At 56.5% G+C, this 25,320-nt stretch overlaps 1 protein-coding gene across 3 annotated transcripts in view; it reads right to left on the bottom strand.

Annotated features, from left to right (window-relative positions):
• Positions 1 to 1,665: 1,665 nt before the first annotated feature.
• The window catches only part of LOC116942149 (proprotein convertase subtilisin/kexin type 6-like), a 71,814-nt gene continuing 48,159 nt past the window's right edge, over positions 1,666 to 25,320 (bottom strand). The window contains exons 16-23 of one of the 3 annotated variants that reach the window (XM_076066909.1): positions 13,877 to 14,142; positions 13,609 to 13,696; positions 12,077 to 12,177; positions 11,592 to 11,727; positions 10,600 to 10,709; positions 8,502 to 8,604; positions 7,719 to 7,837; positions 1,666 to 2,644 (exon numbers count right to left, since the gene is read on the bottom strand). In XM_076066909.1, the coding sequence (XP_075923024.1) occupies positions 2,205 to 2,644; positions 7,719 to 7,837; positions 8,502 to 8,604; positions 10,600 to 10,709; positions 11,592 to 11,727; positions 12,077 to 12,177; positions 13,609 to 13,696; positions 13,877 to 14,142 (1,363 nt within the window). In that variant the 3' untranslated portion in view covers positions 1,666 to 2,204. Of the gene's footprint in view, positions 2,645 to 7,718; positions 7,838 to 8,501; positions 8,605 to 9,130; positions 10,094 to 10,599; positions 10,710 to 11,591; positions 11,728 to 12,076; positions 12,178 to 13,608; positions 13,697 to 13,876; positions 14,143 to 25,320 lie in introns of those variants that run through there. The other 2 variants (XM_076066910.1, XM_076066911.1) reach the window with 2 other exon arrangements.

Here is a 25,320-nt window from a genome sequence, read left to right as displayed (position 1 = left end):
GACTGGCCAGAACTACGCCCGACCGCCTTTGTCTCCCCAGTAGCGATGTTTACACATCACGCCGGGTACTCATTTGGGACTGAGTCAACGGAGGGGAAGCCCAAGACCTGTTCAGATAATCGTCACTGGTGTTGGCCGTGAGCGGGAATCGAACTCGGGTAACGGGGGTTCGAAACGCAGCGCGCTAACCCCCACGCCACGGCTCCCCCAAAATCCACACACACACCCTCGGTCATGCACACACACACACCCAACAACAACAACAAGAATAATTCACACACACCCACCCAACAACAACAACAACCACCATTCGCCACTAAGTGGCGGTGACATCACGGCGCCTGTGCCAGCCCAGGTGCACTCCGACGCCACGTGAGGTGTGGAAGGGTCGCTGACAGGTCACGGGACAGACCCAGGTGCCGTGGGCTGACTGCCTGAGATGACCGGCAGATGCACCACCAGCTGCGCTGCTCCCCACTGTGCCAACTTCTCTGTGCTTTGTCCGCCTGGCGCTCCGCTCATTGTTGTGAGCGTCGCTCCTCTGCCCTCCGCTGTTGTTGGGGAGCGACTGCCTCCAACTCCTGCACAGAGGCCGACCGTGTCTCCGCTGGTACCGCGGTCATCCGCAAGTCCAATTAGCTCCACATCCTCCTGCACCACTTTCATACATCTCTTGACCCTCACACACACAGGCACCCTCAACAACAACAACCGCCATTCGCCACTAAGTGGCGGTGATGTCACCACGACGCTTGTGCCAGGCCATGTGCACCTTGAGGCCACGTGAAGTGTCGAACGCCCGCTGGCAGGAGGTCACGGGGCAGACCCAAGTGCCACGGGTCGAGTGACTGAGATGACTGAGATGACTGGCTGATGCACGACATGTGCCCCCTACTGTGCCAACCTGCTGTGCTTTAGCCACCCGGCACTCCGCTCATTGTTGTGAGCGTCGCCCCTCCGCCCTCCGTTGTTGTTGGAGGGCAACCACCTCCAACTGCCCAGTTGCATCCTTCACGAGCCTCCTCCACAGAGTCCAATCTTGACACCGCTGGTACCAGTCATCAGCAAGTCCACTCAGCTCCACGTCCTCCTGTACCACATCACTCCATCTCTTCTCTAGCCCGTGCCACGCCCGTTTAGCCCCCACTCACTCTATCCTGCCGGAGGCTGGGCATGCGGGCTTCAGGACCCAGCCAAAGCAGCCTTGCCTGCCAGAGCTCACCGACGGGACTTTGTCCAGATTTGCGAGCTCCTCACACGATCCAGCCTGGTTAAACCCAGAATGGATCGTATGCAGGCCAGCCTAAATCTTTATAACCGGCGAAGATGTCCCATTCGAGGGGTCCACGTTTCAGTCACCCTCCCATATACACACACACACCCTTACATACACACCCTTACATACACACACACCCTTACATACACACACACCCTTACATACACACACACACCCTTACATACACACACACACCCTTACATACTCGCAGTGTACCGGTGCAACACGCACACACGATGTAAATCACGCAGCCATCTCTCACCGCGATTCAGCAGAAACACTTTGGGGCCTTTAATTACATCCACGGCAATCCCCCGAATTACTCATTCACCTAACACCCCCCCCCCCCACCAGAGGAACCAGCACACACACTGCCCCCCCCCCCCCAATCTCTCCCCTTACGGATCACAACATGAGAGCCTCCCCACCGCCCCCGATGATACTCGGCCTATTCGTCCACAGAACTTGCGCCCATTCTTTTAACTGCCGCTCCGGGATATGGGGTCGAACCGACACATCCAGGTCGCAAGTTCAGTGCTAGCGCCTGATCGTTAGGCGGTCCCTGGTGTGACGGACGTTGTGGGTAGTTTCATGAGCGGTCTCCGTGCTTCCACACGGCGGCCTAGCCCGCGCCGGCGCCTGGGCCAATCGGCTGAGCGGGTGCTCGGCCGGGGAACGGGGGGGGTGCAACCCAGGGGTCTCCGCCACCGTCCGGACGGCGTGGATGCGACGGTGGGTGGCGTCAAAGATGGCCGCGGTTCCGTTTGGGGGCCGGGCGGACGGGCACGGACCCCCCCGGTGCCGGTGGTGAACTCCAATCCACGGCGGTGGTGCAGCCAGGCGATGAGCTCCCACCTTGCTCTCGCCACTGCCTCCGACTCAACGCTCCTCTCCCCCCACCCCGTCCTCCTCCTCTTCCTCTTTGTGCTCACAGATCCTCCACCGCGCCTTCGTCGTCCGACCCGTAGTAGAACTTGCGGTAGACCTTCCCGTCGCCGGACACGTACATCACTTTGAACCCGGTCCCCGCCTCGTCCCCGCTGTCCCCTCCGTCCCCCTCCTCGGCCCCCTCCTCGGCCCCCACCAGCGTGACCCCCTCTCCATTCGCCCTGAACTTCAGGGGGGCCTCACTGATCCGCGAATTGGCGTGGCCCCCCCCCACGGCAGTCCGGAGGCGCCGGTAGCCAACGGGGCAACAATCACGAGAGAGCGGGGGGCAAGGGGGGCAGGCCCCCCAGCCACCGCGGCGGCACCGGGAGAAGATGAGGACCGCCGCGATCGCTGCCAATCCCAGGGCCAGCGAGACGATGACGGCGGCGTTGACGACGGAGCGATGGCGGGTGTCGGCGTCGTAGGCGGCACACGCATCTGGGATAGGGTTAAGGTAGCGTTAGGGTTATGGCACTCGGGGTAGGGCTAAGGTACCGGTTTGGGTTTGGTTACTAAGGTTACGGTATTAGGAGTAGAGTACCAGGGGTAGAGTACTAGGGGTAGAGTACTAGGGGTAGGGTACTAGGGGTAGAGTACTAGGGGTAGAGTACTAGGGGTAGAGTACTAGGGGTAGGGTACTAGGGGTAGAGTACTAGAGGTAGAGTAATAGGGGTAGAGTACTAGGGGTGGAGTACTAGGGGTAGAGTACTAGGGGTAGGGTACTAGGGTTAGTGTACTAGAGGTAGAGTAATAGGGGTAGAGTACTAGAGGTAGAGTACTAGGGGTAGAGTACTAGGGGAAGGGTACTAGGGTTAGTGTACTAGAGGTAGAGTACTAGGGGTAGAGTACTAGGGATATAATACTAGGGTTAGTGTACTAGAGGTAGAGTACTAGGGGTAGTGTTAGTGTACTAGGGTTAGTGTACTAGGGGTAGGGTTAGTGTACTAGGGGTAGGGTTAGGGTACTAGGGGTAGTGTTAGTGTACTAGTAATAGGGATAGTGTACTAGGGGTAGGGGTAGTGTACTAGGGGTAGGGTTAGTGTACTAGGGGTAGTGTTAGGGTACTATGGGTAGAGTACTAGGGGTAGGGTTAGGGTACTAGGGGTAGTGTTAGGGTACCAAGGGTAGGGTACTAGGGGAAGTGTACTAGGGGTAGGGTTAGTGTACTAGTGGTAGGGTTAGTGTACTAGGTGTAGTGTTAGTGTACTAGGGTTAGTGTACTAAGGGTAGGGTTAGTGTACTAGGGGTAGTGTTAGTGTACTAGGGATAGTATTAGTGTACTAGGGGTAGGGTTAGGGTACTTGGGGTAGGGTATTAGGGGTAGGGTTAGTGTACTAGGGGTAGTGTACTAGGTGTAGTGTTAGTGTACTAGGGGTAGGGGTAGTGCACTAGGGGTAGTGTTAGTGTACTCGGGGTAGGGTTAGTGTACTAGGGGTAGTGTTAGGGTACTAGGAGTAGGGTACTAGGGGTAGGGTTAGGGTACTAGGGGTCGAGGTAGTGTACTAGGGGTAGGGTTAGTGTACTAGGGGTAGGGTACTAGGGGTACGGTACTAGGGGTAGTGTTATTGTACTTGGGGTAGTGTACTAGGGATAGTGTTAGGGTACTAGGAGTAGGGTACTGGGAGTAGAGTACAAGGGGAAGGGTACTAGGGGTAGGGTGAGTGTACTAGGGGTAGTGTTAGGGTACTAGGGGTAGGATACTATGGGTCGGGTACTAGGGGTAGTGTTAGTGTACTAGGGGTAGTGTACTAGGGGTAGTGTTAGGGTACTAGGGGTAGGGTACTAGAGGAAGTGTACTAGGGTTAGGGTACTAGGGGTAGGGTACTAGGGGTTGGGTACTAGGGATAGTGTTAGGGTACTAGGGGTAGGGTAATAGGGGTAGGGTACTAGGGGTAGTGTACTAGGGTTAGGGTACTAGGGGTAGGGTACTAGGGATAGTGTTAGGGTACTAGGGGTAGGGTACGAGGGGTAGGGTACTAGGGGTAGGGTACAAGGGGTAGAGTTAGGGTACGAGGGGTAGGGTACTAAGGGTAGGGTGCGAGGGGTAGGGTACTAGGCGTTGTGTACTAGGGATAGTGTTAGGGTACTAGGGGTAGGGTACTAGGAGTAGTCTTCTAGGGATAATGTTAGGGTACTAGGGTTAGGGTACTAGGGGTAGGGTACTTGAGGTAGAGTACTAGGGGTAGAGTACTAGGGGTAGGGTACCAGGGGAAGTGTACTAGGGTTAGGGTACTAGGTGTAGGGTACTAGGGGTAGGGTACTAGGGGTTGTGTACTAGGGATAGTGTTAGGGTACTAGGGGTAGTGTTCTAGGGATAATGTTAGGGTACTAGGGGTAGGGTACTAGGGGTAGGGTACTAGGGGTAGTGTACTACGGGTAGGGTACTAGGGGTAGGATACTAGGGGTAGAGTACTAGGGGTAGAGTACTAGGGGTAGGCTACTAGTGGTATGGTACTAGGGATAGCTTACTAGAGATAGTGTTAGGGTACTAGGGGTAGGGTACTAGGGGTAGTGTGCTAGGCATAGTGCTAGTGTACAAGAGGGAAGGGTACTAGGGGTAGGGTCGTAGGGGTAGAGTTAGTATACTAGGGGTAGTGTTAGTGTACTAGGGGTAGTGTACAAGGAATAGTGTTAGGGTACTAGGGGTAGTTTACTAGGAGTAGAGTACTAGGGGTATGGTTCTAGGGGTAGGGTACTAGGGGTAGGGTACTAGGGGTAAAGTACTAGGGGTAGTGTACTAGGGATAGTGTTAGGGTAATTAGGGTAGGGTACTAGGGGTAGGGTACTTGGGGTAGGGTACTAGGGGTATGGTACTAGGGGTAGTGTACTAGGGGTAGGGTACTAGGGGTAGGGTACTAGGGGTAAAGTACTAGGGGTAGTGTACTAGGGATAGTGTTAGGGTAATAGGGGTAGGGTACTAGGGGTAGGGTACTTGGGGTAGGGTACTTGGGGCAGGGTACTAGGGGTAGGGTGAGTGTACTAGGGGTAGTGTACTAGGGGTAGTGTTAGTGTACGAGGGGTAGTGTACTAGGGATAGTGTTAGGGTACTAGGGTTAGGGTACTAGGGATAGTGTTAGGGTACTAGGGGTAGGGTACAAGTTGTAGGATGCGAGGGGTAGGGTAATAGGGGTTGTGTACTAGGGATAGTGTTAGGGTACTAGGGGTAGGATACTAGGCGTAGTGTTCTAGGGATAATGTTAGGGTACTAGGGGTAGGGTACTAGGGGTAGTGTACGAGGGGTAGTGTACTAGGGGTAGGGTACTAGGGGTAGGGTACTCGGGGTAGAGTACTAGGGTTAGGGTACTAGGGGTAGGGTACTAGGGATAGTGTTAGGGTACTAGGGGTAGGGTATTAGGGGTAGGGTACTAGGGGTAGGGTACTGGGAGTAGAGTACAAGGGGTAGGGTACTAGGGGTAGGGTGAGTGTACTAGGGATAGTGTTAGGGTACTATGGGTAGAGTACTAGGGGTAGGGTACTAGGGGAAGTGTACTAGGGTTAGGGTACTAGGGGTAGGGTACTAGGGGTAGGGTACTAGTGATAGTGTTAGGGTACTAGGGGTAGGGTATTCGGGGTAGGGTCCGAGGGGTACGGTACTAGGGGAAGTGTACTAGGGGTAGTGTACTAGGGGTAGGGTACTAGGGGTACGGTACTAGGGGTCGAGTTAGGGTACTAGTGGTAGAGTACTACAGGTAGAGTACTAGGGGTCGGGTAGTAGGGGTAGAGTTAGGGTACTAGGGGTAGGGTACTAGGGGTAGGGGACTCGGGGAAGGGTTAATGTACCAGGGGTAGTGTTAGGGTACTAGGGGTAGGGTACCAGGGGTAGGGTACTCGGGGTAGGGTTAGTGTACTAGGGGTAGTGTTAGGGTACTAGGGGTAGGGTACTAGGGGTAGGATTGATGTACTAGGGTTAGGTTACTAGTGGTAGAGTACTAGGGATAGTGTACTAGGGATAGTGGTAGGGTACTATGGGTAGGGTAGTAGGGGTAGGGTACTAGGGGTAGGGTACCAGGGATAGTGTTAGGGTACTAGGGGTAGGGTACTCGGGGTATGGTTCTAGGGGTAGGGTACTAGGGGTAGAGTACTAGGGTTAGAGTACTAGGGGTAGTGTACTAGGAATAGGGATAGGGTACTAGGGGTAGGGTACTAGGGGTAGAGTACTCGGGGTAGCGTATTACGGATGGTATTAGGGTACTAGGGGTAGGTTACTAGTGGTAGGGTACTAGGGGTAGACTACTAGGGGTAGTGTACTAGGGATAGTATTAGGGTACTAGAGATAGGGTTCCATGGGTAGGGTACTAGGGGTAGGGTACTAGGGGTAGAGTACTAGGGATAGTGTTAGGGTACTAGGGGTAGGGTACTAGGGGTAGGGTACTAGGGGTAGGGTACTAGGGGTAGAGTACTAGGGGTAGTGTACTAGGGATAGTGTTAGGGTACTAGGGGTAGTGTACTAGGGGTAGTGTACTAGGGGTAGGGCGCTAGGGGTAGGGTACTAGGGGTAGAGTTAGGGTACTAGGGGTAGAGTACTAGGGGAAGGGTATTAGGGGTAGAGTACTAGGGGTAGTGTACTAGGGGTAGGGCGGTAGGGGTAGGGTACTTGGGGTAGAGTTAGGGTACTAGGGGTAGAGTACTACGGGTAGAGTACTAGGGGTAGGGTACTAGGGATAGTGTTAGGGTAATAGGGGTAGGGTACTAGGAGTAGGGTACTAGGGGTAGGGTACTAGGGATAGTGTTAGGGTACTATGGGTAGGGTACTAGGGGTAGGGTACTAGGGGTAGGGTACTAGGGGTAGTGTACTAGTGGTAGGGCGCTAGGGGTAGGGTACTATGGGTAGGGTACTAGGGGTAGGGTACTATGGGTAGGGTACTAGGGGTAGGGTACTCTGGGTAGGGTACTAGGGATAGTGTTAGGGTACTAGGGGTAGGGTACTATGGGTAGGGTACTAGGGGTAGGGTACTATGGGTAGGGTACTAGGGGTAGGGTACTATGGGTAGGGTACTATGGGTAGGGTACTAGGGATAGTGTTAGGGTACTAGGGGTAGGGTACTAGGGGTAGGGTACTATGGGTAGGATACTATGGGCAGAGTACTAGGGGTAGGGTACTAGGGGTAGGGTACTATGGGTAGGGTACTATGAGTAGGGTACTATGGGTAGAGTACTAGGGGTAGGGTACTATGGGTAGGGTACTATGGGTAGAGTACTAGGGGTAGGGTACTAGGGGTAGGGTACTAGTGGTAGGGTACTATGGGTAGGGTACTATGGGTAGGGTACTATGGGTAGGGTACTAGGGGTAGGGTACTATGGGTAGGGTACTATGGGTAGGGTACTAGGGGTAGGGTACTATGGGTAGGGTACTATGGGTAGGGTACTATGGGTAGGGTACTAGGACTAGGGTACTATGGGTAGGGTACTAGTGGTAGGGTACTATGGGTAGGGTACTAAGGGTAGGGTACTAGGGGTAGGGTACTATGGGTAGGGTACTAGGGGTAGGGTACTAGGGGTAGAGTCAGGGTACCGGTTCGGCAGTTCAGGCATTCCGGCGGAGTGGTGCGGTCCGCACATGCGATGCAGCGGGCCCCCCACAAGAACGTGTCCCGAGGACACGAGTACACGCACTGCCCCTCCCACAGGCTCCTGGGGGGCGCGGGGCAGGGGACAAGGGGGGGCGGCGGAGGGTGTGCCGGGGCATTCACGTGGTACCCCCGCAGGGCAAGAGGATGATGGGCATCGTGAGAATCTTCATGATGGTGGAGGTGGTGGCTTGACTCGTGGTGATTATCGTAGTTTTCCTGTGTGCTGCTCTTTCCCCAGGAAAGCCTCGCCGAGTCTCAACACTCGTTGTCAGGAGGGTCCTGCCCAGTTTGGTGCCAATGGCACACGATGGCCTACCTCTTGCCAGTGACGCCACGGGATCTTTAACGTCCCTTGTGGGTGAAGCGGACGGCACGTAGTCTAGTTGTTACGCTTCAATACGGCCGCAGTATGAACCAGGTGGCCGCTGGATTCGAACCATGAAGCTCTGCACCGTTTATATTGAGGGAAGATGGCCACTGTTGGCCATGACGGCATCACTGCTGCTGCTAGTGTCAGTCGGTCACATTCGGTTCCATTTGGTGTCAGCGAATGTGAAGTTTCTGTATCCTGCTTAAATTCATGGTGATGATAATTGGCAGTGACGATGGCGGAGATGGCGATGATGGCGACGATGGTGGCGATGGGGGTGATGGTGACAATGTCAATGATGGCGATGATGGCGGTGATGGCGGCGGGATGGTGCGGTGCTGTGCGCGTCACTCACGTGCCCTCGCAGGACGTGCAGGAGTCACGGCCGCTCCCCGAACACGTGCGGCACGCGGCATCACACAGGTGGCAGCGCCGCTGCTGCTGGTCCCAGTACTCGACTGCGCCACGCACCGCGTGGCCAACCACCACAACCACAATTACCAGAACTAGCATCACCACAACCACCACAATTACTACAAACACCACCAGAATTACCACCACCACAAACACCACCACCACAATTACCAGAACTAGCATCACCACAACCACCACAATTACTACAAACACCACCAGAATTACCACCACCACAAACACCACCACCACAATTACCACAACCACCACCACTACCACCACCACAACCACCACAATTACCACACACAACACCACAATCAGCATCACCACAATTACCATCACCACAACCAGCAAAGTTAGCACCACAACCAACACGACCACAACCACGACAAACACGACCACAACTACAACAACTCGAATAACCACAACCTCTACATAACCACCAAAACCACAATAACAACCAACACAACCACAACGAACGTAACATACAGCACCACCGTTGCAACAACCAACCCTGCCACATCCACACAAACGCCCACCACTACTGCCACCACCGTTGCCTCACACACCATAGCGAGTTGAATTATTTATTCAACAAGTACTTTTTACAAAAAAGAAATCGGGAGCACAAACTCGTGACGTCGTAACCCCGTGACCTCGCCGTGTGCTCCCTGATGTGCGCGGTTGTGCACAGAGCGGAGGAGTACGGAGGTCAGGGTCACAGGGGCCAGGGTTGGACAGGGCAAGAGTGTCGGGGGTAAAGGTCACCTGGCCGAGGGTAATATTGGACAAGGCACCAGGGGCCAAGGTCATAGGGGGACTGGGGGCGTGGGGGTGAGGGTCAGGGTGAAGTCACGTGTCAGGGTCGTTTTGAGGTCAGGGGTCAGGGGTGATTGGGGTTAAGTGCTCTTGAGTTGGGGGTGGGGTCATGGTTTGGGGGTCACACCTTAGGTCGTGGGTAGGGGTCATATGGGGTCACGTGTGCTGGGCGCGGGTCGCCAGGGCCAGGGGGTGAGGAGGTTGAGCAGAGTGAGGAGGAGGAGGGTGAGGAGGCTGAAGATCTGAAGGGAGTGAGCAGGGTGAGGAGGTGGAGGGCGAGAAGAGTGAGTAGCGTGAGAAGGGTGAGGAAGGAAGAGGAGGTGAGGAAGGTGAGGAAGGTGATCAGGGTGAGAAGAGTGAGGAGGTGAGGAAGGTGAGGAAGGTGATCAGGGTGAGAAGAGTGAGGAGGTGAGGAGGGTGAGGAGGGTGAGGTGAGGAAGGTGAGAAGGGTAAGGAGGGTGAGAAGGGTGAGGAGGTGATGAGGGTGATGATGTGGGGCAGGCTGGGAGCTGGGGGCGGTCACAGCGGAGACGCCAAGGGGGCTCCGCTGTGGACCCCTTTGGGTCCTTTTTGTCCCCCTTGAGTCCTTGTGGGCCCCTGGGCAGGGGTCCGGCAGGACTGGCAGCACAGATTCTGGAGCAGGGCGTGCCCACACAGACCGCTGCGCTTCACCAGCGTGCAGAAGCCCCCACCGTCCCAGCTGTCGTCGTCCACTGCCTCGGGGTCACGGGGCCACGGGGTGCGGGTGGGGGTTGGGAGCAGGCGGGTCGCAGGCGAGGGGTCACGGGTGAAGGGTTACGGATGAGGGGTCACGGGCGAGGGGTCATGCAGTGGAGGGTCGTGGCGGGATGGAGTGGCGTTGGACGGTGGTAAAGCGGGGAGTTAAAATGAGAGGGGAGCAGTGAGCAGCAGGTCATGAGCAAGAAGGGAGTGAGACACGCACAGAGGGACACACACAGACACACACACGCAAACACACACACGCAAACACACACCATCGCATAATCACAGACACACACAAACAGGTGTCATTTGATTTGATTTTCACTTCAGATGTCACCGTTGCGACTCAAATCACCGTAAATCAAACACTGAAACACGAGACACTGAGACAAAGACACCGAGACACAAGACAAGAAGAGGAGGCTGCAGTGCTGGGTCCTGAGCGTTTATCAACGTCCTAACGTGTCCCCTCCACGTGTCCCGCCCCCGAGTCCCCGTACCGTCCAAACACGGAGTGTTTTTCTCGCACTTGTTCCCGTGCAGCTCGTGGTCTCTCTCGCAGAGCAGGCAGCGCTCGGCAGACTCGCAGCGCAAACAGTGAGCAGAGCAGCTGAGAGACACGGGGAGAGGAGTGAGACACGGGGGCAGTGAGACACGAGGACACGGGGCGAGTGAGACATGGGGACATGGGGAGAGTGAGACACGGGGACGCGAGGAGAGTGAGACACGGGGACACCGGGAAAGTGAGACACGGGAAGAGTGAGACACGGGGACACGGGGAGAGTAGGACACGGGGCGAGTGAGACATGGGGACATGGGGAGAGTGAGACACGGGGACATGGGGAGAGTGAGACACGGGGACACCGGGAAAGTGAGACACGGGAAGAGTGAGACATGGAGAGAGTGAGACACAGGGAAAGTGAGACACGGGGAGAGTAGGACATGGGGAGCATGAGATACGGGTATATGGGGAGAGTGAGACAGGGGGACACTGTGAAAGTGAGACACGGGGAGAGTGAGACACAGGGATACGGGTAAAGACACGGAGGGCGTGAGATGCGGGGAGAGTGAGACACGGGGACACAGGAGGAATGAGACACGGGGACACGGGGGGAGTGAGACACGGGGGAGTGAGGCACGGGGGGAGTGAGGCACGGGGGGAGTGAGACACGGGGACACGGGGGGAGTGAGATGCGGGGAGAGTGAGACACGGGGGGAGTGAGACACGGGGAGAGTGAGACACGGGGACACGGGGGGAGTGAGACACGGGGACACGGGGGGAGTGAGGCACGGGGGGAGTGAGGCACGGGGAGGGTGAGACACGGGGAGAGTGAGACACGGGGACACGGGGGGAGTGAGACACGGGGACACGGGGGGAGTGAGGCACGGGGGGAGTGAGGCACGGGGAGGGTGAGACACAGGGGGAGTGAGACACGGGGACATGGGGGGAGTGAGGCACGGGGGGAGTGAGGCACGGGGAGGGTGCACTTACCTGCTGCAGCAGCGCTGCTCGGGCGAGTCGGGGCAGGGTGCAGGGTAGAGCCCAGTCCCACACTCCTGCACGCACTGCCAGCCATCCCGCAGCACGTACGTGGGGGCACAGCGCGAGCAGTCCTGCTCCCGGGGGCCTGCGCAGGGGTTGGTGAGGGCAGGGGACGGCAGGAGGAGACATGCGGATATGTCGGATGTAAAAATAAAGTATTGTATTATCAGCCATGCTCAATCTGCTGCTGGGCAGTCGGAAGGCAGTCAACCCTCCGACAACAGCGGAGGGCCGAGCAGCGGCACTCACAAAGACGAGCAGAGCGCCGGACAGATAAAACACGGCGAGGTGGCGCCGTTGGGAGCACAGGTGGAGCTTGTGTCGGTTGTCTGGCACATGGGTCTGTCCCGTGGCCTGACAGTAGTCTTCCTCACTTCACGTCATGGCCTCACAAAGTGCACCTAGCTTGGCACAAGCACCGCGACGTGGCTCACCCCCACACACGCTGCACGTCTTGTGGCACGGGAGGCACTGCTGGTCTGCCCCGGGGAACGTTCCATCGGGGCAGGTCACGTGACACGATCCGGCCTGCACACTGGGCCACGCAGCACCAACACTACCATCACCACCATCACCACCAACACCACCATCACCACCAACACCACCATCACCACCAACACCACCATCACCACCAACATCACCACCAACAACAACAACCGCCGTTTGCCACGAAGTGGCGGTGACGTCACCATGGCACTTGTGCCAGGCCAGGTGCACTTTAAGGTCACCTCAAGTGTTGAATACCCGCTGGCAGGAGGTCATGGGACAAATCAAAATGCCATGGGTTGACTGACTGAGATGACTGGCAGATGCACCACCTGTGCCCCCTACTGTGCCAACTGGCAGATGCACCACCTGTGCCCCCTATTGTGCCAACTCGCTGTGTTTTTAGCCACCCGGCACTGCGTTCGTAAGCGTCGCTCCTCTGTCCTCCGATTTTGCTTGGGGGGTTCAGGAGTGGCGGTCGCAGACTCCAAGATTCAGTTGTTTACTCGGCACCATACACGACCTGAATATGTCATGTGATCACCACGTGCAGAACATAGTCAGGTCCTGCAAATTCCATATCAGGGCTCTACGACACATTCGACCACGATTGAGTTGTGACATAACCAACACGGTGGTTTGTAGCATCGTATCGACAAGGCTCGATTATTGCAACTTACTACTCTACGGGACGTCTGACAACAACATTACCAACCTGCAGCGTGTATAAAGCTGTTTGGCACGTGTCGTGACGGGTACTGCAAGATCCGACCATGTTCGTTTAGTGTTCACTAAGCTGCCGAACTAATACATTACAAGGTTGCGCTCATTACACACAAAGCGCTTGACACATATGAACCACAATACCTTAGAGATCTCGTCATGCGAACTCCGGTCATCCTCGCATCGGCTTTTGGCTGGCCATCGAACTAAGATGGTCACTGCACCGCGTGCTTTCAGATGCACTTTCAGATGTGCTTCTACGGCCGTCTGGAATGCTCTTCCGTCTGACATTAAGAAGCCACGGGAGCCATGCACTTTTAAATTTTGATTTAAAGCTTTCGTGACTGCAGGAATTCATATTCTTGGTTGTTTCGGTAAAGTCACGTAGAAGGGATGATGATTGCTTGTGTTGCAATCGAAACGTCGTGAGAATTTTATAGTTTTAGTTGTATTATTTTATTATTTCCATTCTACGTGACTTTACCGAAAGAACCAAGAATATTTTAAAATTTTGATTGAAAACTATGTTTTTTAACCTCCGATTAGCACGGTTGGCTATGTACGGTGCGAAAGAAGTTCAACATACATACACACATTATCACCACCACCATCACCACCACTCACATCCACGTAGCAACACCACCATCACCACTTACACCAACATCACCACACACACCGAGTCCCTATACCTGCGTGCTCCGGTATCTGTGTTCACCTGCGTGCTCCGGTACCTGTGTTCACCTGCGTGCGCCAGTACCTGTAACCCTCGGAGCACTCGGAGCATGAGTTGGGACCCCCCGAGCACCGGGTACAATTTGGTCGACACGATAAACAGCTGGAGGTGGCTGCGGAGAGGAAACGCACGCACAAAGACAAAGATCCCCCGTGTAGCCTTTAACAGACTGCAGTAGCAAGTGCTGCTAGCGAGCGGCACATATAAAGGCTGGCACGGCACACGAGGGGGTGGTGTAGCCGGAACCACGCCCGGCCGCCTTTGTCTCCCCAATGTGCACGTACGCACGCACCTGTGTCTTTGTAGAAGCCGTAGCCGCAGGAGGTGACGCAGTCGCGTGACCCGGGCAGCAGGAGGGTGCCGTTGATGCAGCGCGTGCAGGCGGGGGGCCCCGAGGGGGGGGCTTTGGTCACGTTGGTGGACCCTGTGGAGGGCCCCGCGGGGGGCCTCGTAGAGTGGGGGGGGGGCTCGCACGCCAAGCAGAAGTTCCCGCAGCGGAGGCAGCGCTTGAGAGCGATGTTGCCGTAGAAACCGTGCGGGCATGAGCGGACACAGACCCTGTACACAGGGGCACGGAACACGGTGACACAAAGACACGGTGACACGGTGACACTGAGACACGGTGACACGGTGACACGGAGACACGGGGACACTGAGACACGGTGACACGGTGACACGGTGACACGGAGACACGGTGACACTGAGACACGGGGACACTGAGACACGGGGACACTGAGACACGGGGACACGGTGACACGGTGACACTGAGACACGGTGACAAGGTGACACGGTGACACGGAGACACGGGGACACTGGGACACGGTGACACGGTGACACGGTGACACGGAGACACGGTGACACTGAGACACAGGGACACTGAGACACGGGGACACGGTGACACGGTGACACGGAGACACTGAGACACTGAGACACGGTGACACAGGGACACTGAGACACGGGGACACGGTGACACGGTGACACTGAGACACGGGGACACGGGGACACGGTGACACTGAGACACTGAGACACGGTGACACGGTGACACGGAGACACGGTGACACGGGGACACGGTGACACGGTGACACGGTGACACGGAGACACGGTGACACGGGGACACGGTGACACGGTGACACTGAGACACGGGGACACTGAGACACGGTGACACGGTGACACTGAGACACTGAGACACGGTGACACTGAGACACGGTGACACGGAGACACGGTGACACGGGGACACGGGGACACTGAGACACTGTGACACGGAGACACGGTGACACTGAGACACGGGGACACTGAGACACGGGGACACGGTGACACGGTGACACGGAGTCACTGAGACACGGTGACACTGAGACACGGTGACACGGAGACACGGTGACACTGAGACACTGAGACAGGGAGACACTGAGACACTGAGACACGGAGACACGGAGACACGGTGACACTGAGACACGGAGACATTGAGACACTGTAACAGGGTGACACGGTGACACGGAGACACGGTGACACGGTGACACGGAGACACTGAGACACGGGGACACGGTGACACTGAGACACGGGAACACGGAGACAAGGAGACTCAGAGATACGGTGACACTGAGACACTAAGGCACGGTGACACGGTGACACTGAGACACGGTGACACTGAGACACGGTGACACTGAAACACGGAGACACTGAGACACTGAGACACGGTGACACGGTGACACGGTGACACTGAGACACTGAGACAAGGTGACACTGAGACACGGGGACATGGTGACACTGAGACACGGTGACACTGAGACACGGTGACACTGAGACACTGAGACACGGTGACACTGAGACACTGAGACACGGTGACACTGAGACACGGTGACACTGAGACACTGAGACACGGTGACACTGAGACACTGAGACACAGAGACACGGTGACACTGAGACACGGTGACAGTGAGACACTGAGACACGGTGACACGGTGACACGGTGACACTGAGACACTGTGACACGGTGACACGGTGACACGGAGACACGGTGACACAGTGACACGGAGACATGGAGACACTGAGGCACTAAGACACTGAGACACTGTGACACGGTGACACGGTGACACTGAGACACGGTGACACTGAGACATGGAAACACGGTGACATGGAGACACTGAGACATGGAGACACTGAGGCACTAAGACACGGAGACACTGAGACACGGGGACACGGAGACACGGTGACACTGAGACACGGTGACACTGAGACACTGAGACAGTAAGACACGGAGACACTGAGACACTGAGACACTGAGACACGGTGACACTGAGACACGGTGACACGGAGACACGGTGACACGGGGACACGGTGACACTGAGACACTGAGACACGGTGACACGGTGACATGGAGACACGGAAACACTGAGACACGGGGACACGGAGACACTGAGACACGGTGACACTGTGACACGGTGACACGGTGACACTGAGACACTGAGACACTGAGAAACGGTGACACGGAGACACTGAGACACGGTGACACGGTGACACTGAGACACGGTGACACTGAGACACTGAGACACGGTGACACTGAGACACGGTGACACGGTGACACGGGGACATGGTGACACGGGGACACTGAGACACTGAGACACTGAGACACGGTGACACGGAGACACTGAGACATGGTGACACTGAGACACTGAGACACGGTGACACTGAGACACGGGGACACGGAGACACGGGGACACGGTGACACTTAGACACGGTGACACTGACACACGGTGACACTGAGACACTGAGACACGGTGACACGGTGACACGGGGACACGGTGACACGGTGACACGGTGACACTGATACACAGTGACACTGAGACACGGTGACACGGTGACACAGTGACACGGTGACACGGTGACACGGTGACAGGGTGATACTGAGACACGGTGACACTGAGACACGGGGACACGGTGACACGGTGACACTGAGACACGGAGACACTGAGACACGGTGACACAGAGACACTGAGACACGGAGACACTGAGACACTGAGACACGGTGACACTGAGACACGGTGACACTGAGACACTGAGACACGGTGACACTGTGACACTGAGACACGGTGACACTGAGACATGGAGACACGGTGACATGGAGACACTGAGACATGGAGACACTGAGGCACTAAGACACGGAGACACTGAGACACGGTGACACGGTGACACGGTGACATGGAGACACTGAGACACGGGGACACGGAGACACGGTGACACTGAGACACGGTGACACTGAGACACTGAGACACTAAGACACGGAGACACTGAGACACTGAGACACTGAGACACGGTGACACTGAGACACGGCGACACGGAGACACGGTGACACGGGGACACGGTGACACGGTGACACGGTGACACTGAGACACTGAGACACAGTGACACGGTGACACTGAGACACGGTGACACTAAGACACGGTGACACTGAGACACTGAGACACGGTGACACGGTGACACGGTGACACTGAGACACTGAGACACGGTGACACGGTGACACTGAGACACTAAGACACGGTGACACGGTGATACTGAGACACGGGGACATGGAGACACGGAGAGACGGAGACAAGGAGACATGGAGAGACGGTGACACGGAGACACGGTGACACTGAGACACTGAGACACTGAGACATGGTGACACGGTGACACTGAGACACTGTGACACACAGTGACACGGTGACACGGAGACACGGTGACACTGAGACACGGTGACACGGAGACACTGTGACACTGTGTCACTGTGACACTGTGTCACTGTGACACGGTGACACGGGACACTGAGACACTGAGACACTGAGACACGGTGACACTGTGACACAGTGACACTGAGACACGGAGACACGGTGACACGGTGACACTGAGACACTGAGACACGGTGACACGGGGACATGGGGACACAGAGACACGGTGACACTGAGACACGGCGACACTGAGACACGGAGAAACAGTGACACGGGGACACGGTGACACGGTGACACTGAGACACGGTGACACTGAGACACGGGGACACTGAGACACGGAGACACGGTGACACGGGGACACGGTGACACTGTGACACTGAGACACGGTGACACTGAGACACGGCGACACTGAGACACGGTGACACGGGGACACGGTGACACGGTGACATGGGGACACTGAGACACGGTGACACTGAGACACAGTGTCACTGTGACACTGTGACACTGTTTCACTGTGACACTGTTACACTGTGTCACTGTGACACTGTGTCACTGTGACACGGTGACCCGGTGACACTGAGACACTGAGACACGGTGACACTGTGACACAGTGACACTGAGACACGGAGACAGGGTGACACGGTGACACTGAGACACTGGGACACGGTGACACGGGGACATGGGGACACAGAGACACGGTGACACTGAGACACGGCGAAACTGAGACACGGAGACACGGTGACACGGGGACACGGTGACACGGTGACACTGAGACACGGTGACACTGAGACACGGGGACACTGAGACACGGAGACACGGTGACACGGGGACACGGTGACACGGTGACACTGAGACACGGTGACACTGAGACACTGAGACACGGTGACATGGTGACACTGAAACACGGTGACACTGAGACACTGAGACACGGAGACACTGTGTCACTGTGAAACTGTGTCACTGTGACAGTGTCACTGTGATACTGTGACACTGTGACACTGTGACACTGTTTCACTGTGACACTGTTACACTGTGTCACTGTGACACTGTGTCACTGTTATACGGTGACACGGTGACACTGAGACACTGAGACACGGTGACACTGTGACACAGTGACACTGAGACACGGAGACAGGGTGACACGGTGACACTGAGACACTGGGACACGGTGACACGGGGACATGGGGACACAGAGACACGGTGACACTGAGACACGGCGACACTGAGACACGGAGACACGGTGACACGGGGACACGGTGACACAGTGACACTGAGACACGGTGACACTGAGACACGGGGACACTGAGACACGGAGACACGGTGACACGGGGAAACGGTGACACGATGACACTGAGACACGGTGACACTGAGACATGGTGACACTAAGACACGGTGACACTGAGACACGGGGACACTGAGACAAGGAGACACGGTGACAGGGGGACACGGTGACACTGTGACACTGAGACACGCTGACACTGAAACACGGCGACACTGAGACTCGGTGACACGGGGACACGGTGACACGGTGACATGGGGACACTGAGACACGGTGACACTGAGACACAGTGTCACTGTGACACTGTGTCACTGTGACACTGTGTCACTGTGACAATGTGACACTGTGACACTGTGTCACTGTGACACGGTGACACTGTGACACAGTGACACTGAGACACGGAGACACGGTGACACGGTGACACTGAGACACTGAGACACGGTGACACGGGGACATGGGGACACTGAGACACGGTGACACTGAGACACGGTGACACGGGGACACGGAGACAGGGAGACACGGAGACACGGTGACACTGAGACACGGCGACACTGAGACACGGAGAAACAGTGACACGGGGACACGGTGACATGGTGACACTGAGACACGGTGACACTGAGACACGGGGACACTGAGACACGGAGACACGGTGACACGGGGACACGGTGACACTGTGACACTGAGACACGGTGACACTGAGACACGGCGACACTGAGACACGGTGACACGGGGACACGGTGACACGATGACATGGGGACACTGAGACACGGTGACACTGAGACACAGTGTCACTGTGACACTGTGACACTGTTTCATTGTGACACTGTTACACTGTGTCACTGTGACACTGTGTCACTATGACACGGTGACACGGTGACACTGAGACACTGAGACACGGTGACACTGTGACACAGTGACACTGAGACACGGAGACAGGGTGACACGGTGACACTGAGACACTGGGACACGGTGACACGGGGACATGGGGACACAGAGACACGGTGACACTGAGACACGGCGACACTGAGACACGGAGACACGGTGACACGGGGACATGGTGACACGGTGACACTGAGACACGGTGACACTGAGACGGGGACACTGAGACACGGAGACACGGTGACACGGGGACACGGTGACACGGTGACACTGAGACACGGTGACATGGTGACACTGAAACACGGTGACACTGAGACACTGAGACACGGAGACACTGTGTCACTGTGAAACTGTGTCACTGTGACAGTGTCACTGTGACACTGTGACACTGTGACACTGTTTCACTGTGACACTGTTACACTGTGTCACTGTGACACTGTGTCACTGTTATACGGTGACACAGTGACACTGAGACACTGAGACACGGTGACACTGTGACACAGTGACACTGAGACACGGAGACAGGGTGACACGGTGACACTGAGACACTGGGACACGGTGACACGGGGACATGGGGACACAGAGACACGGTAACACTGAGACACGGCGACACTGAGACACGGAGACACGGTGACACGGGGACACGGTGACACGGTGACACTGAGACACGGTGACACTGAGACACGGGGACACTGAGACACGGAGACACGGTGACACGGGGACACGGTGACACGATGACACTGAGACACGGTGACACTGAGACACGGTGACACTGAGACACGGCGACACTGAGACACGGGGACACTGAGACACGGAGACACGGTGACACGGGGACACGGTGACACTGTGACACTGAGACACGGTGACAATGAGACACGGCGACACTGAGACACGGTGACACGGGGACACGGTGACACGGTGACACTGAGACACGATGACACTGAGACACGGTGACACTGAGACACGGCGACACTGAGACACGGGGACACGGTGACAGGGGGACACGGTGACAGGGGGACACGGTGACACTGTGACACTGAGACACGGTGACACTGAGACACGGCGACACTGAGACTCGGTGACACGGGGACACGGTGACACGGTGACATGGGGACACTGAGACACGGTGACACTGAGACACTGTGTCACTGTGACACGGTGACACTGTGACACAGTGACACTGAGACACGGAGACACGGTGACACGGTGACACGGTGACACTGAGACACTGAGACACGGTGACACGGGGACATGGGGACACTGAGACACGGTGACACTGAGACACGGTGACACGGGGACACGGAGACAGGGAGACACGGAGACACGGTGACACTGAGACACAGAGACACGGTGACACGGGGACACGGTGACACTGAGACACGGTGACACTGAGACACGGTGACACGGGGACACGGAGACAGGGAGACACGGAGACACGGTGACACGGTGACACTGAGACACGGTGACACTGAGACACGGTGACACTGAGACACGGCGACACTGAGACACGGTGACACTAAGACACGGTGACACTGAGACACTGAGACACGGTGACACGGTGACACTGAGACACGGTGACACGGTGACACTGAGACACGGTGACACTAAGACACGGTGACACTGAGACACTGAGACACGGTGACACGGTGACACTGAGACACTGAGACACGGTGACACGGTGACACTGAGAGACTGAGACACGGTGACACGGAGACACTGAGACACGGGGACACGGAGACACGGAGAGACGGAGACAAGGAGACACGGAGAGACGGTGACACGGAGACACGGTGACACTGAGACACTGAGACACGGTGACACAGTGACACTGAGACACTGTGACACACAGTGACACGGTGACACGGAGACACGGTGACACTGAGACACGGTGACACGGAGACACTGTGTCACTGTGAAACTGTGTCACTGTGACAGTGTCACTGTGACACTGTGACACTGTTTCACTGTGACACTGTTACACTGTGTCACTGTGACACTGTGTCACTGTGACACGGTGACACGGTGACACTGAGACACTGAGACACGGTGACACTGTGACACAGTGACACGGAGACACGGTGACACGGGGACACGGTGACACGGTGACACTGAGACACGGTGACACTGAGACACGGGGACACTGAGACACGGAGACACGGTGACACGGGGACACGGTGACACGGTGACACTGAGACACGGTGACACTGAGACACGGTGACACTGAGACACGGCGACACTGAGACACGGGGACACTGAGACACGGAGACACGGTGACACGGGGACACGGTGACACTGTGACACCGGGACACGGTGACACTGAGACACGGCGACACTGAGACACGGTGACACGGGGACACGGTGACACGGTGACACTGAGACACGATGACACTGAGACACGGTGACACTGAGACACGGCGACACTGAGACACGGGGACACTGAGATACGGAGACATGGTGACACGGGGACACGGTGACACTGTGACACTGAGACACGGTGACACTGAGACACGGCGACACTGAGACACGGTGACACGGGGACACGGTGACACAGTGACATGGGGACACTGAGACACGATGACACTGAGACACAGTGTCACTGTGACACTGTGTCACTGTGACACTGTGTCACTGTGACAATGTGACACTGTGACACTGTGACACTGTGTCACTGTGACACGGTGACACTGTGACACAGTGACACTGAGACACGGAGACACGGTGACACGGTGACACGGGGACACGGTGACACTGAGACACGGTGACACTGAGACACGGTGACACGGGGACACGGAGACAGGGAGACACGGAGACGCGGTGACACGGTGACACTGAGACACGGTGACACTGAGACACGGTGACACTGAGACACGGCGACACTGAGACACGGTGACACTAAGACACGGTGACACTGAGACACTGAGACACGGTGACACGGTGACACTGAGACACTGAGACACGGTGACACGGTGACACTGAGACACGGTGACACTAAGACACGGTGACACTGAGACACTGAGACACGGTGACACGGTGACACGGTGACACTGAGACACTGAGACACGGTGACACGGTGACACTGAGAGACTGAGACACGGTGACACGGTGACACTGAGACACGGGGACACGGAGACACGGAGAGACGGAGACAAGGAGACACGGAGAGACGGTGACACGGAGACACGGTGACACTGAGACACTGAGACACGGTGACACAGTGACACTGAGACACTGTGACACACAGTGACACGGTGACACGGAGACACGGTGACACTGAGACACGGCGACACTGAGACACAGTGACACGGGGACACGGTGACACGGTGACACTGAGACACGATGACACTGAGACACGGTGACACTGAGACACGGCGACACTGAGACACGGGGACACTGAGACACGGAGACATGGTGACACGGGGACACGGTGACACTGTGACACTGAGACACGGTGACACTGAGACACGGCGACACTGAGACACGATGACACGGGGACACGGTGACACAGTGACATGGGGACACTGAGACACGATGACACTGAGACACAGTGTCACTGTGACACTGTGTCACTGTGACACTGTGTCACTGTGACAATGTGACACTGTGACACTGTGACACTGTGTCACTGTGACACGGTGACACTGTGACACAGTGACACTGAGACACGGAGACACGGTGACACGGTGACACGGGGACACGGTGACACTGAGACACGGTGACACTGAGACACGGTGACACGGGGACACGGAGACAGGGAGACACGGAGACGCGGTGACACGGTGACACTGAGACACGGTGACACTGAGACACGGTGACACTAAGACACGGTGACACTGAGACACTGAGACACGGTGACACGGTGACACTGAGACACTGAGACACGGTGACACGGTGACACTGAGACACGGTGACACTAAGACACGGTGACACTGAGACACTGAGACACGGTGACACGGTGACACTGAGACACTGAGACACGGTGACACGGTGACACTGAGAGGCTGAGACACGGTGACACGGTGACACTGAGACACGGGGACACGGAGACACGGAGAGACGGAGACAAGGAGACACGGAGAGACGGTGACACGGAGACACGGTGACACTGAGACACTGAGACACGGTGACACAGTGACACTGAGACACTGTGACACACAGTGACACGGTGACACGGAGACACGGTGACACTGAGACACGGTGACACGGAGACACTGTGTCACTGTGAAACTGTGTCACTGTGACAGTGTCACTGTGACACTGTGACACTGTTTCACTGTGACACTGTTACACTGTGTCACTGTGACACTGTGTCACTGTGACACGGTGACACGGTGACACTGAGACACTGAGACACGGTGACACTGTGACACAGTGACACGGAGACACGGTGACACGGGGACACGGTGACACGGTGACACTGAGACACGGTGACACTGAGACACGGGGACACGGTGACACGGTGACACTGAGACACGGTGACACTGAGACACGGTGACACTGAGACACGGCGACACTGAGACACGGGGACACTGAGACACGGAGACACGGTGACACGGGGAAACGGTGACACTGTGACACCGGGACACGGTGACACTGAGACACGGCGACACTGAGACACGGTGACACGGGGACACGGTGACACGGTGACACTGAGACACGATGACACTGAGACACGGTGACACTGAGACACGGCGACACTGAGACACGGGGACACTGAGACACGGAGACATGGTGACACGGGGACACGGTGACACTGTGACACTGTGTCACTGTGACACTGTGTCACTGTGACAATGTGACATTGTGACACTGTGACACTGTGTCACTGTGACACGGTGACACTGTGACACAGTGACACTGAGACACGGAGACACGGTGACACGGTGACACTGAGACACTGAGACACGGTGACACGGGGACATGGGGACACTGAGACACGGTGACACTGAGACACGGTGACACGGGGACACGGAGACAGGGAGACACGGAGACACGGTGACACTGAGACACAGAGACACGGTGAAACGGGGACACGGTGACACTGAGACACGGTGACACTGAGACACGGTGACACGGGGACACGGAGACAGGGAGACACGGAGACGCGGGGACACGGTGACACTGAGACACGGTGACACTGAGACACGGTGACACTGAGACACGTTGACACTGAGACACGGCGACACTGAGACACGGGGACACTGAGACACGGAGACACGGTGACACGGGGACACGGTGATACTGTGACACCGGGACACGGTGACACTGAGACACGGCGACACTGAGACACGGTGACACGGGGACACGGTGACACGGTGACACGGTGACACTGAGACACGATGACACTGAGACACGGTGACACTGAGACACGGCGACACTGAGACACGGGGACACTGAGACACGGAGACATGGTGACATGGGGACACGGTGACACTGTGACACTGAGACACGGTGACACTGAGACACGGCGACACTGAGACACGGTGACACGGGGACACGGTGACACAGTGACATGGGGACACTGAGACACGATGACACTGAGACACAGTGTCACTGTGACACTGTGTCACTGTGACACTGTGTCACTGTGACAATGTGACACTGTGACACTGTGTCACTGTGACACAGTGACACTGTGACACGGAGACACGGTGACACGGTGACACGGTGACACTGAGACACTGAGACACGGTGACACGGGGACATGGGGACACTGAGACACGGTGACACTGAGACACGGTGACACGGGGACACGGAGACAGGGAGACACGGAGACACGGTGACACTGAGACACAGAGACACGGTGAAACGGGGACACGGTGACACTGAGACACGGTGACACTGAGACACGGTGACACAGGGACACGGAGACAGGGAGAC

The sequence above is a fragment of the Petromyzon marinus genome, chromosome 13 (genome assembly GCF_048934315.1).
Source record: "Petromyzon marinus isolate PM22_M1 ecotype Great Lakes invasive population chromosome 13, UKy_Petmar_22M1.pri1.0, whole genome shotgun sequence".
In the NCBI taxonomy this organism is placed as follows: domain Eukaryota; kingdom Metazoa; phylum Chordata; class Hyperoartia; order Petromyzontiformes; family Petromyzontidae; genus Petromyzon; species Petromyzon marinus.
Note: the sequence above shows the minus strand (reverse complement) of the source record. Positions and strands in the feature narration are given on the sequence as shown.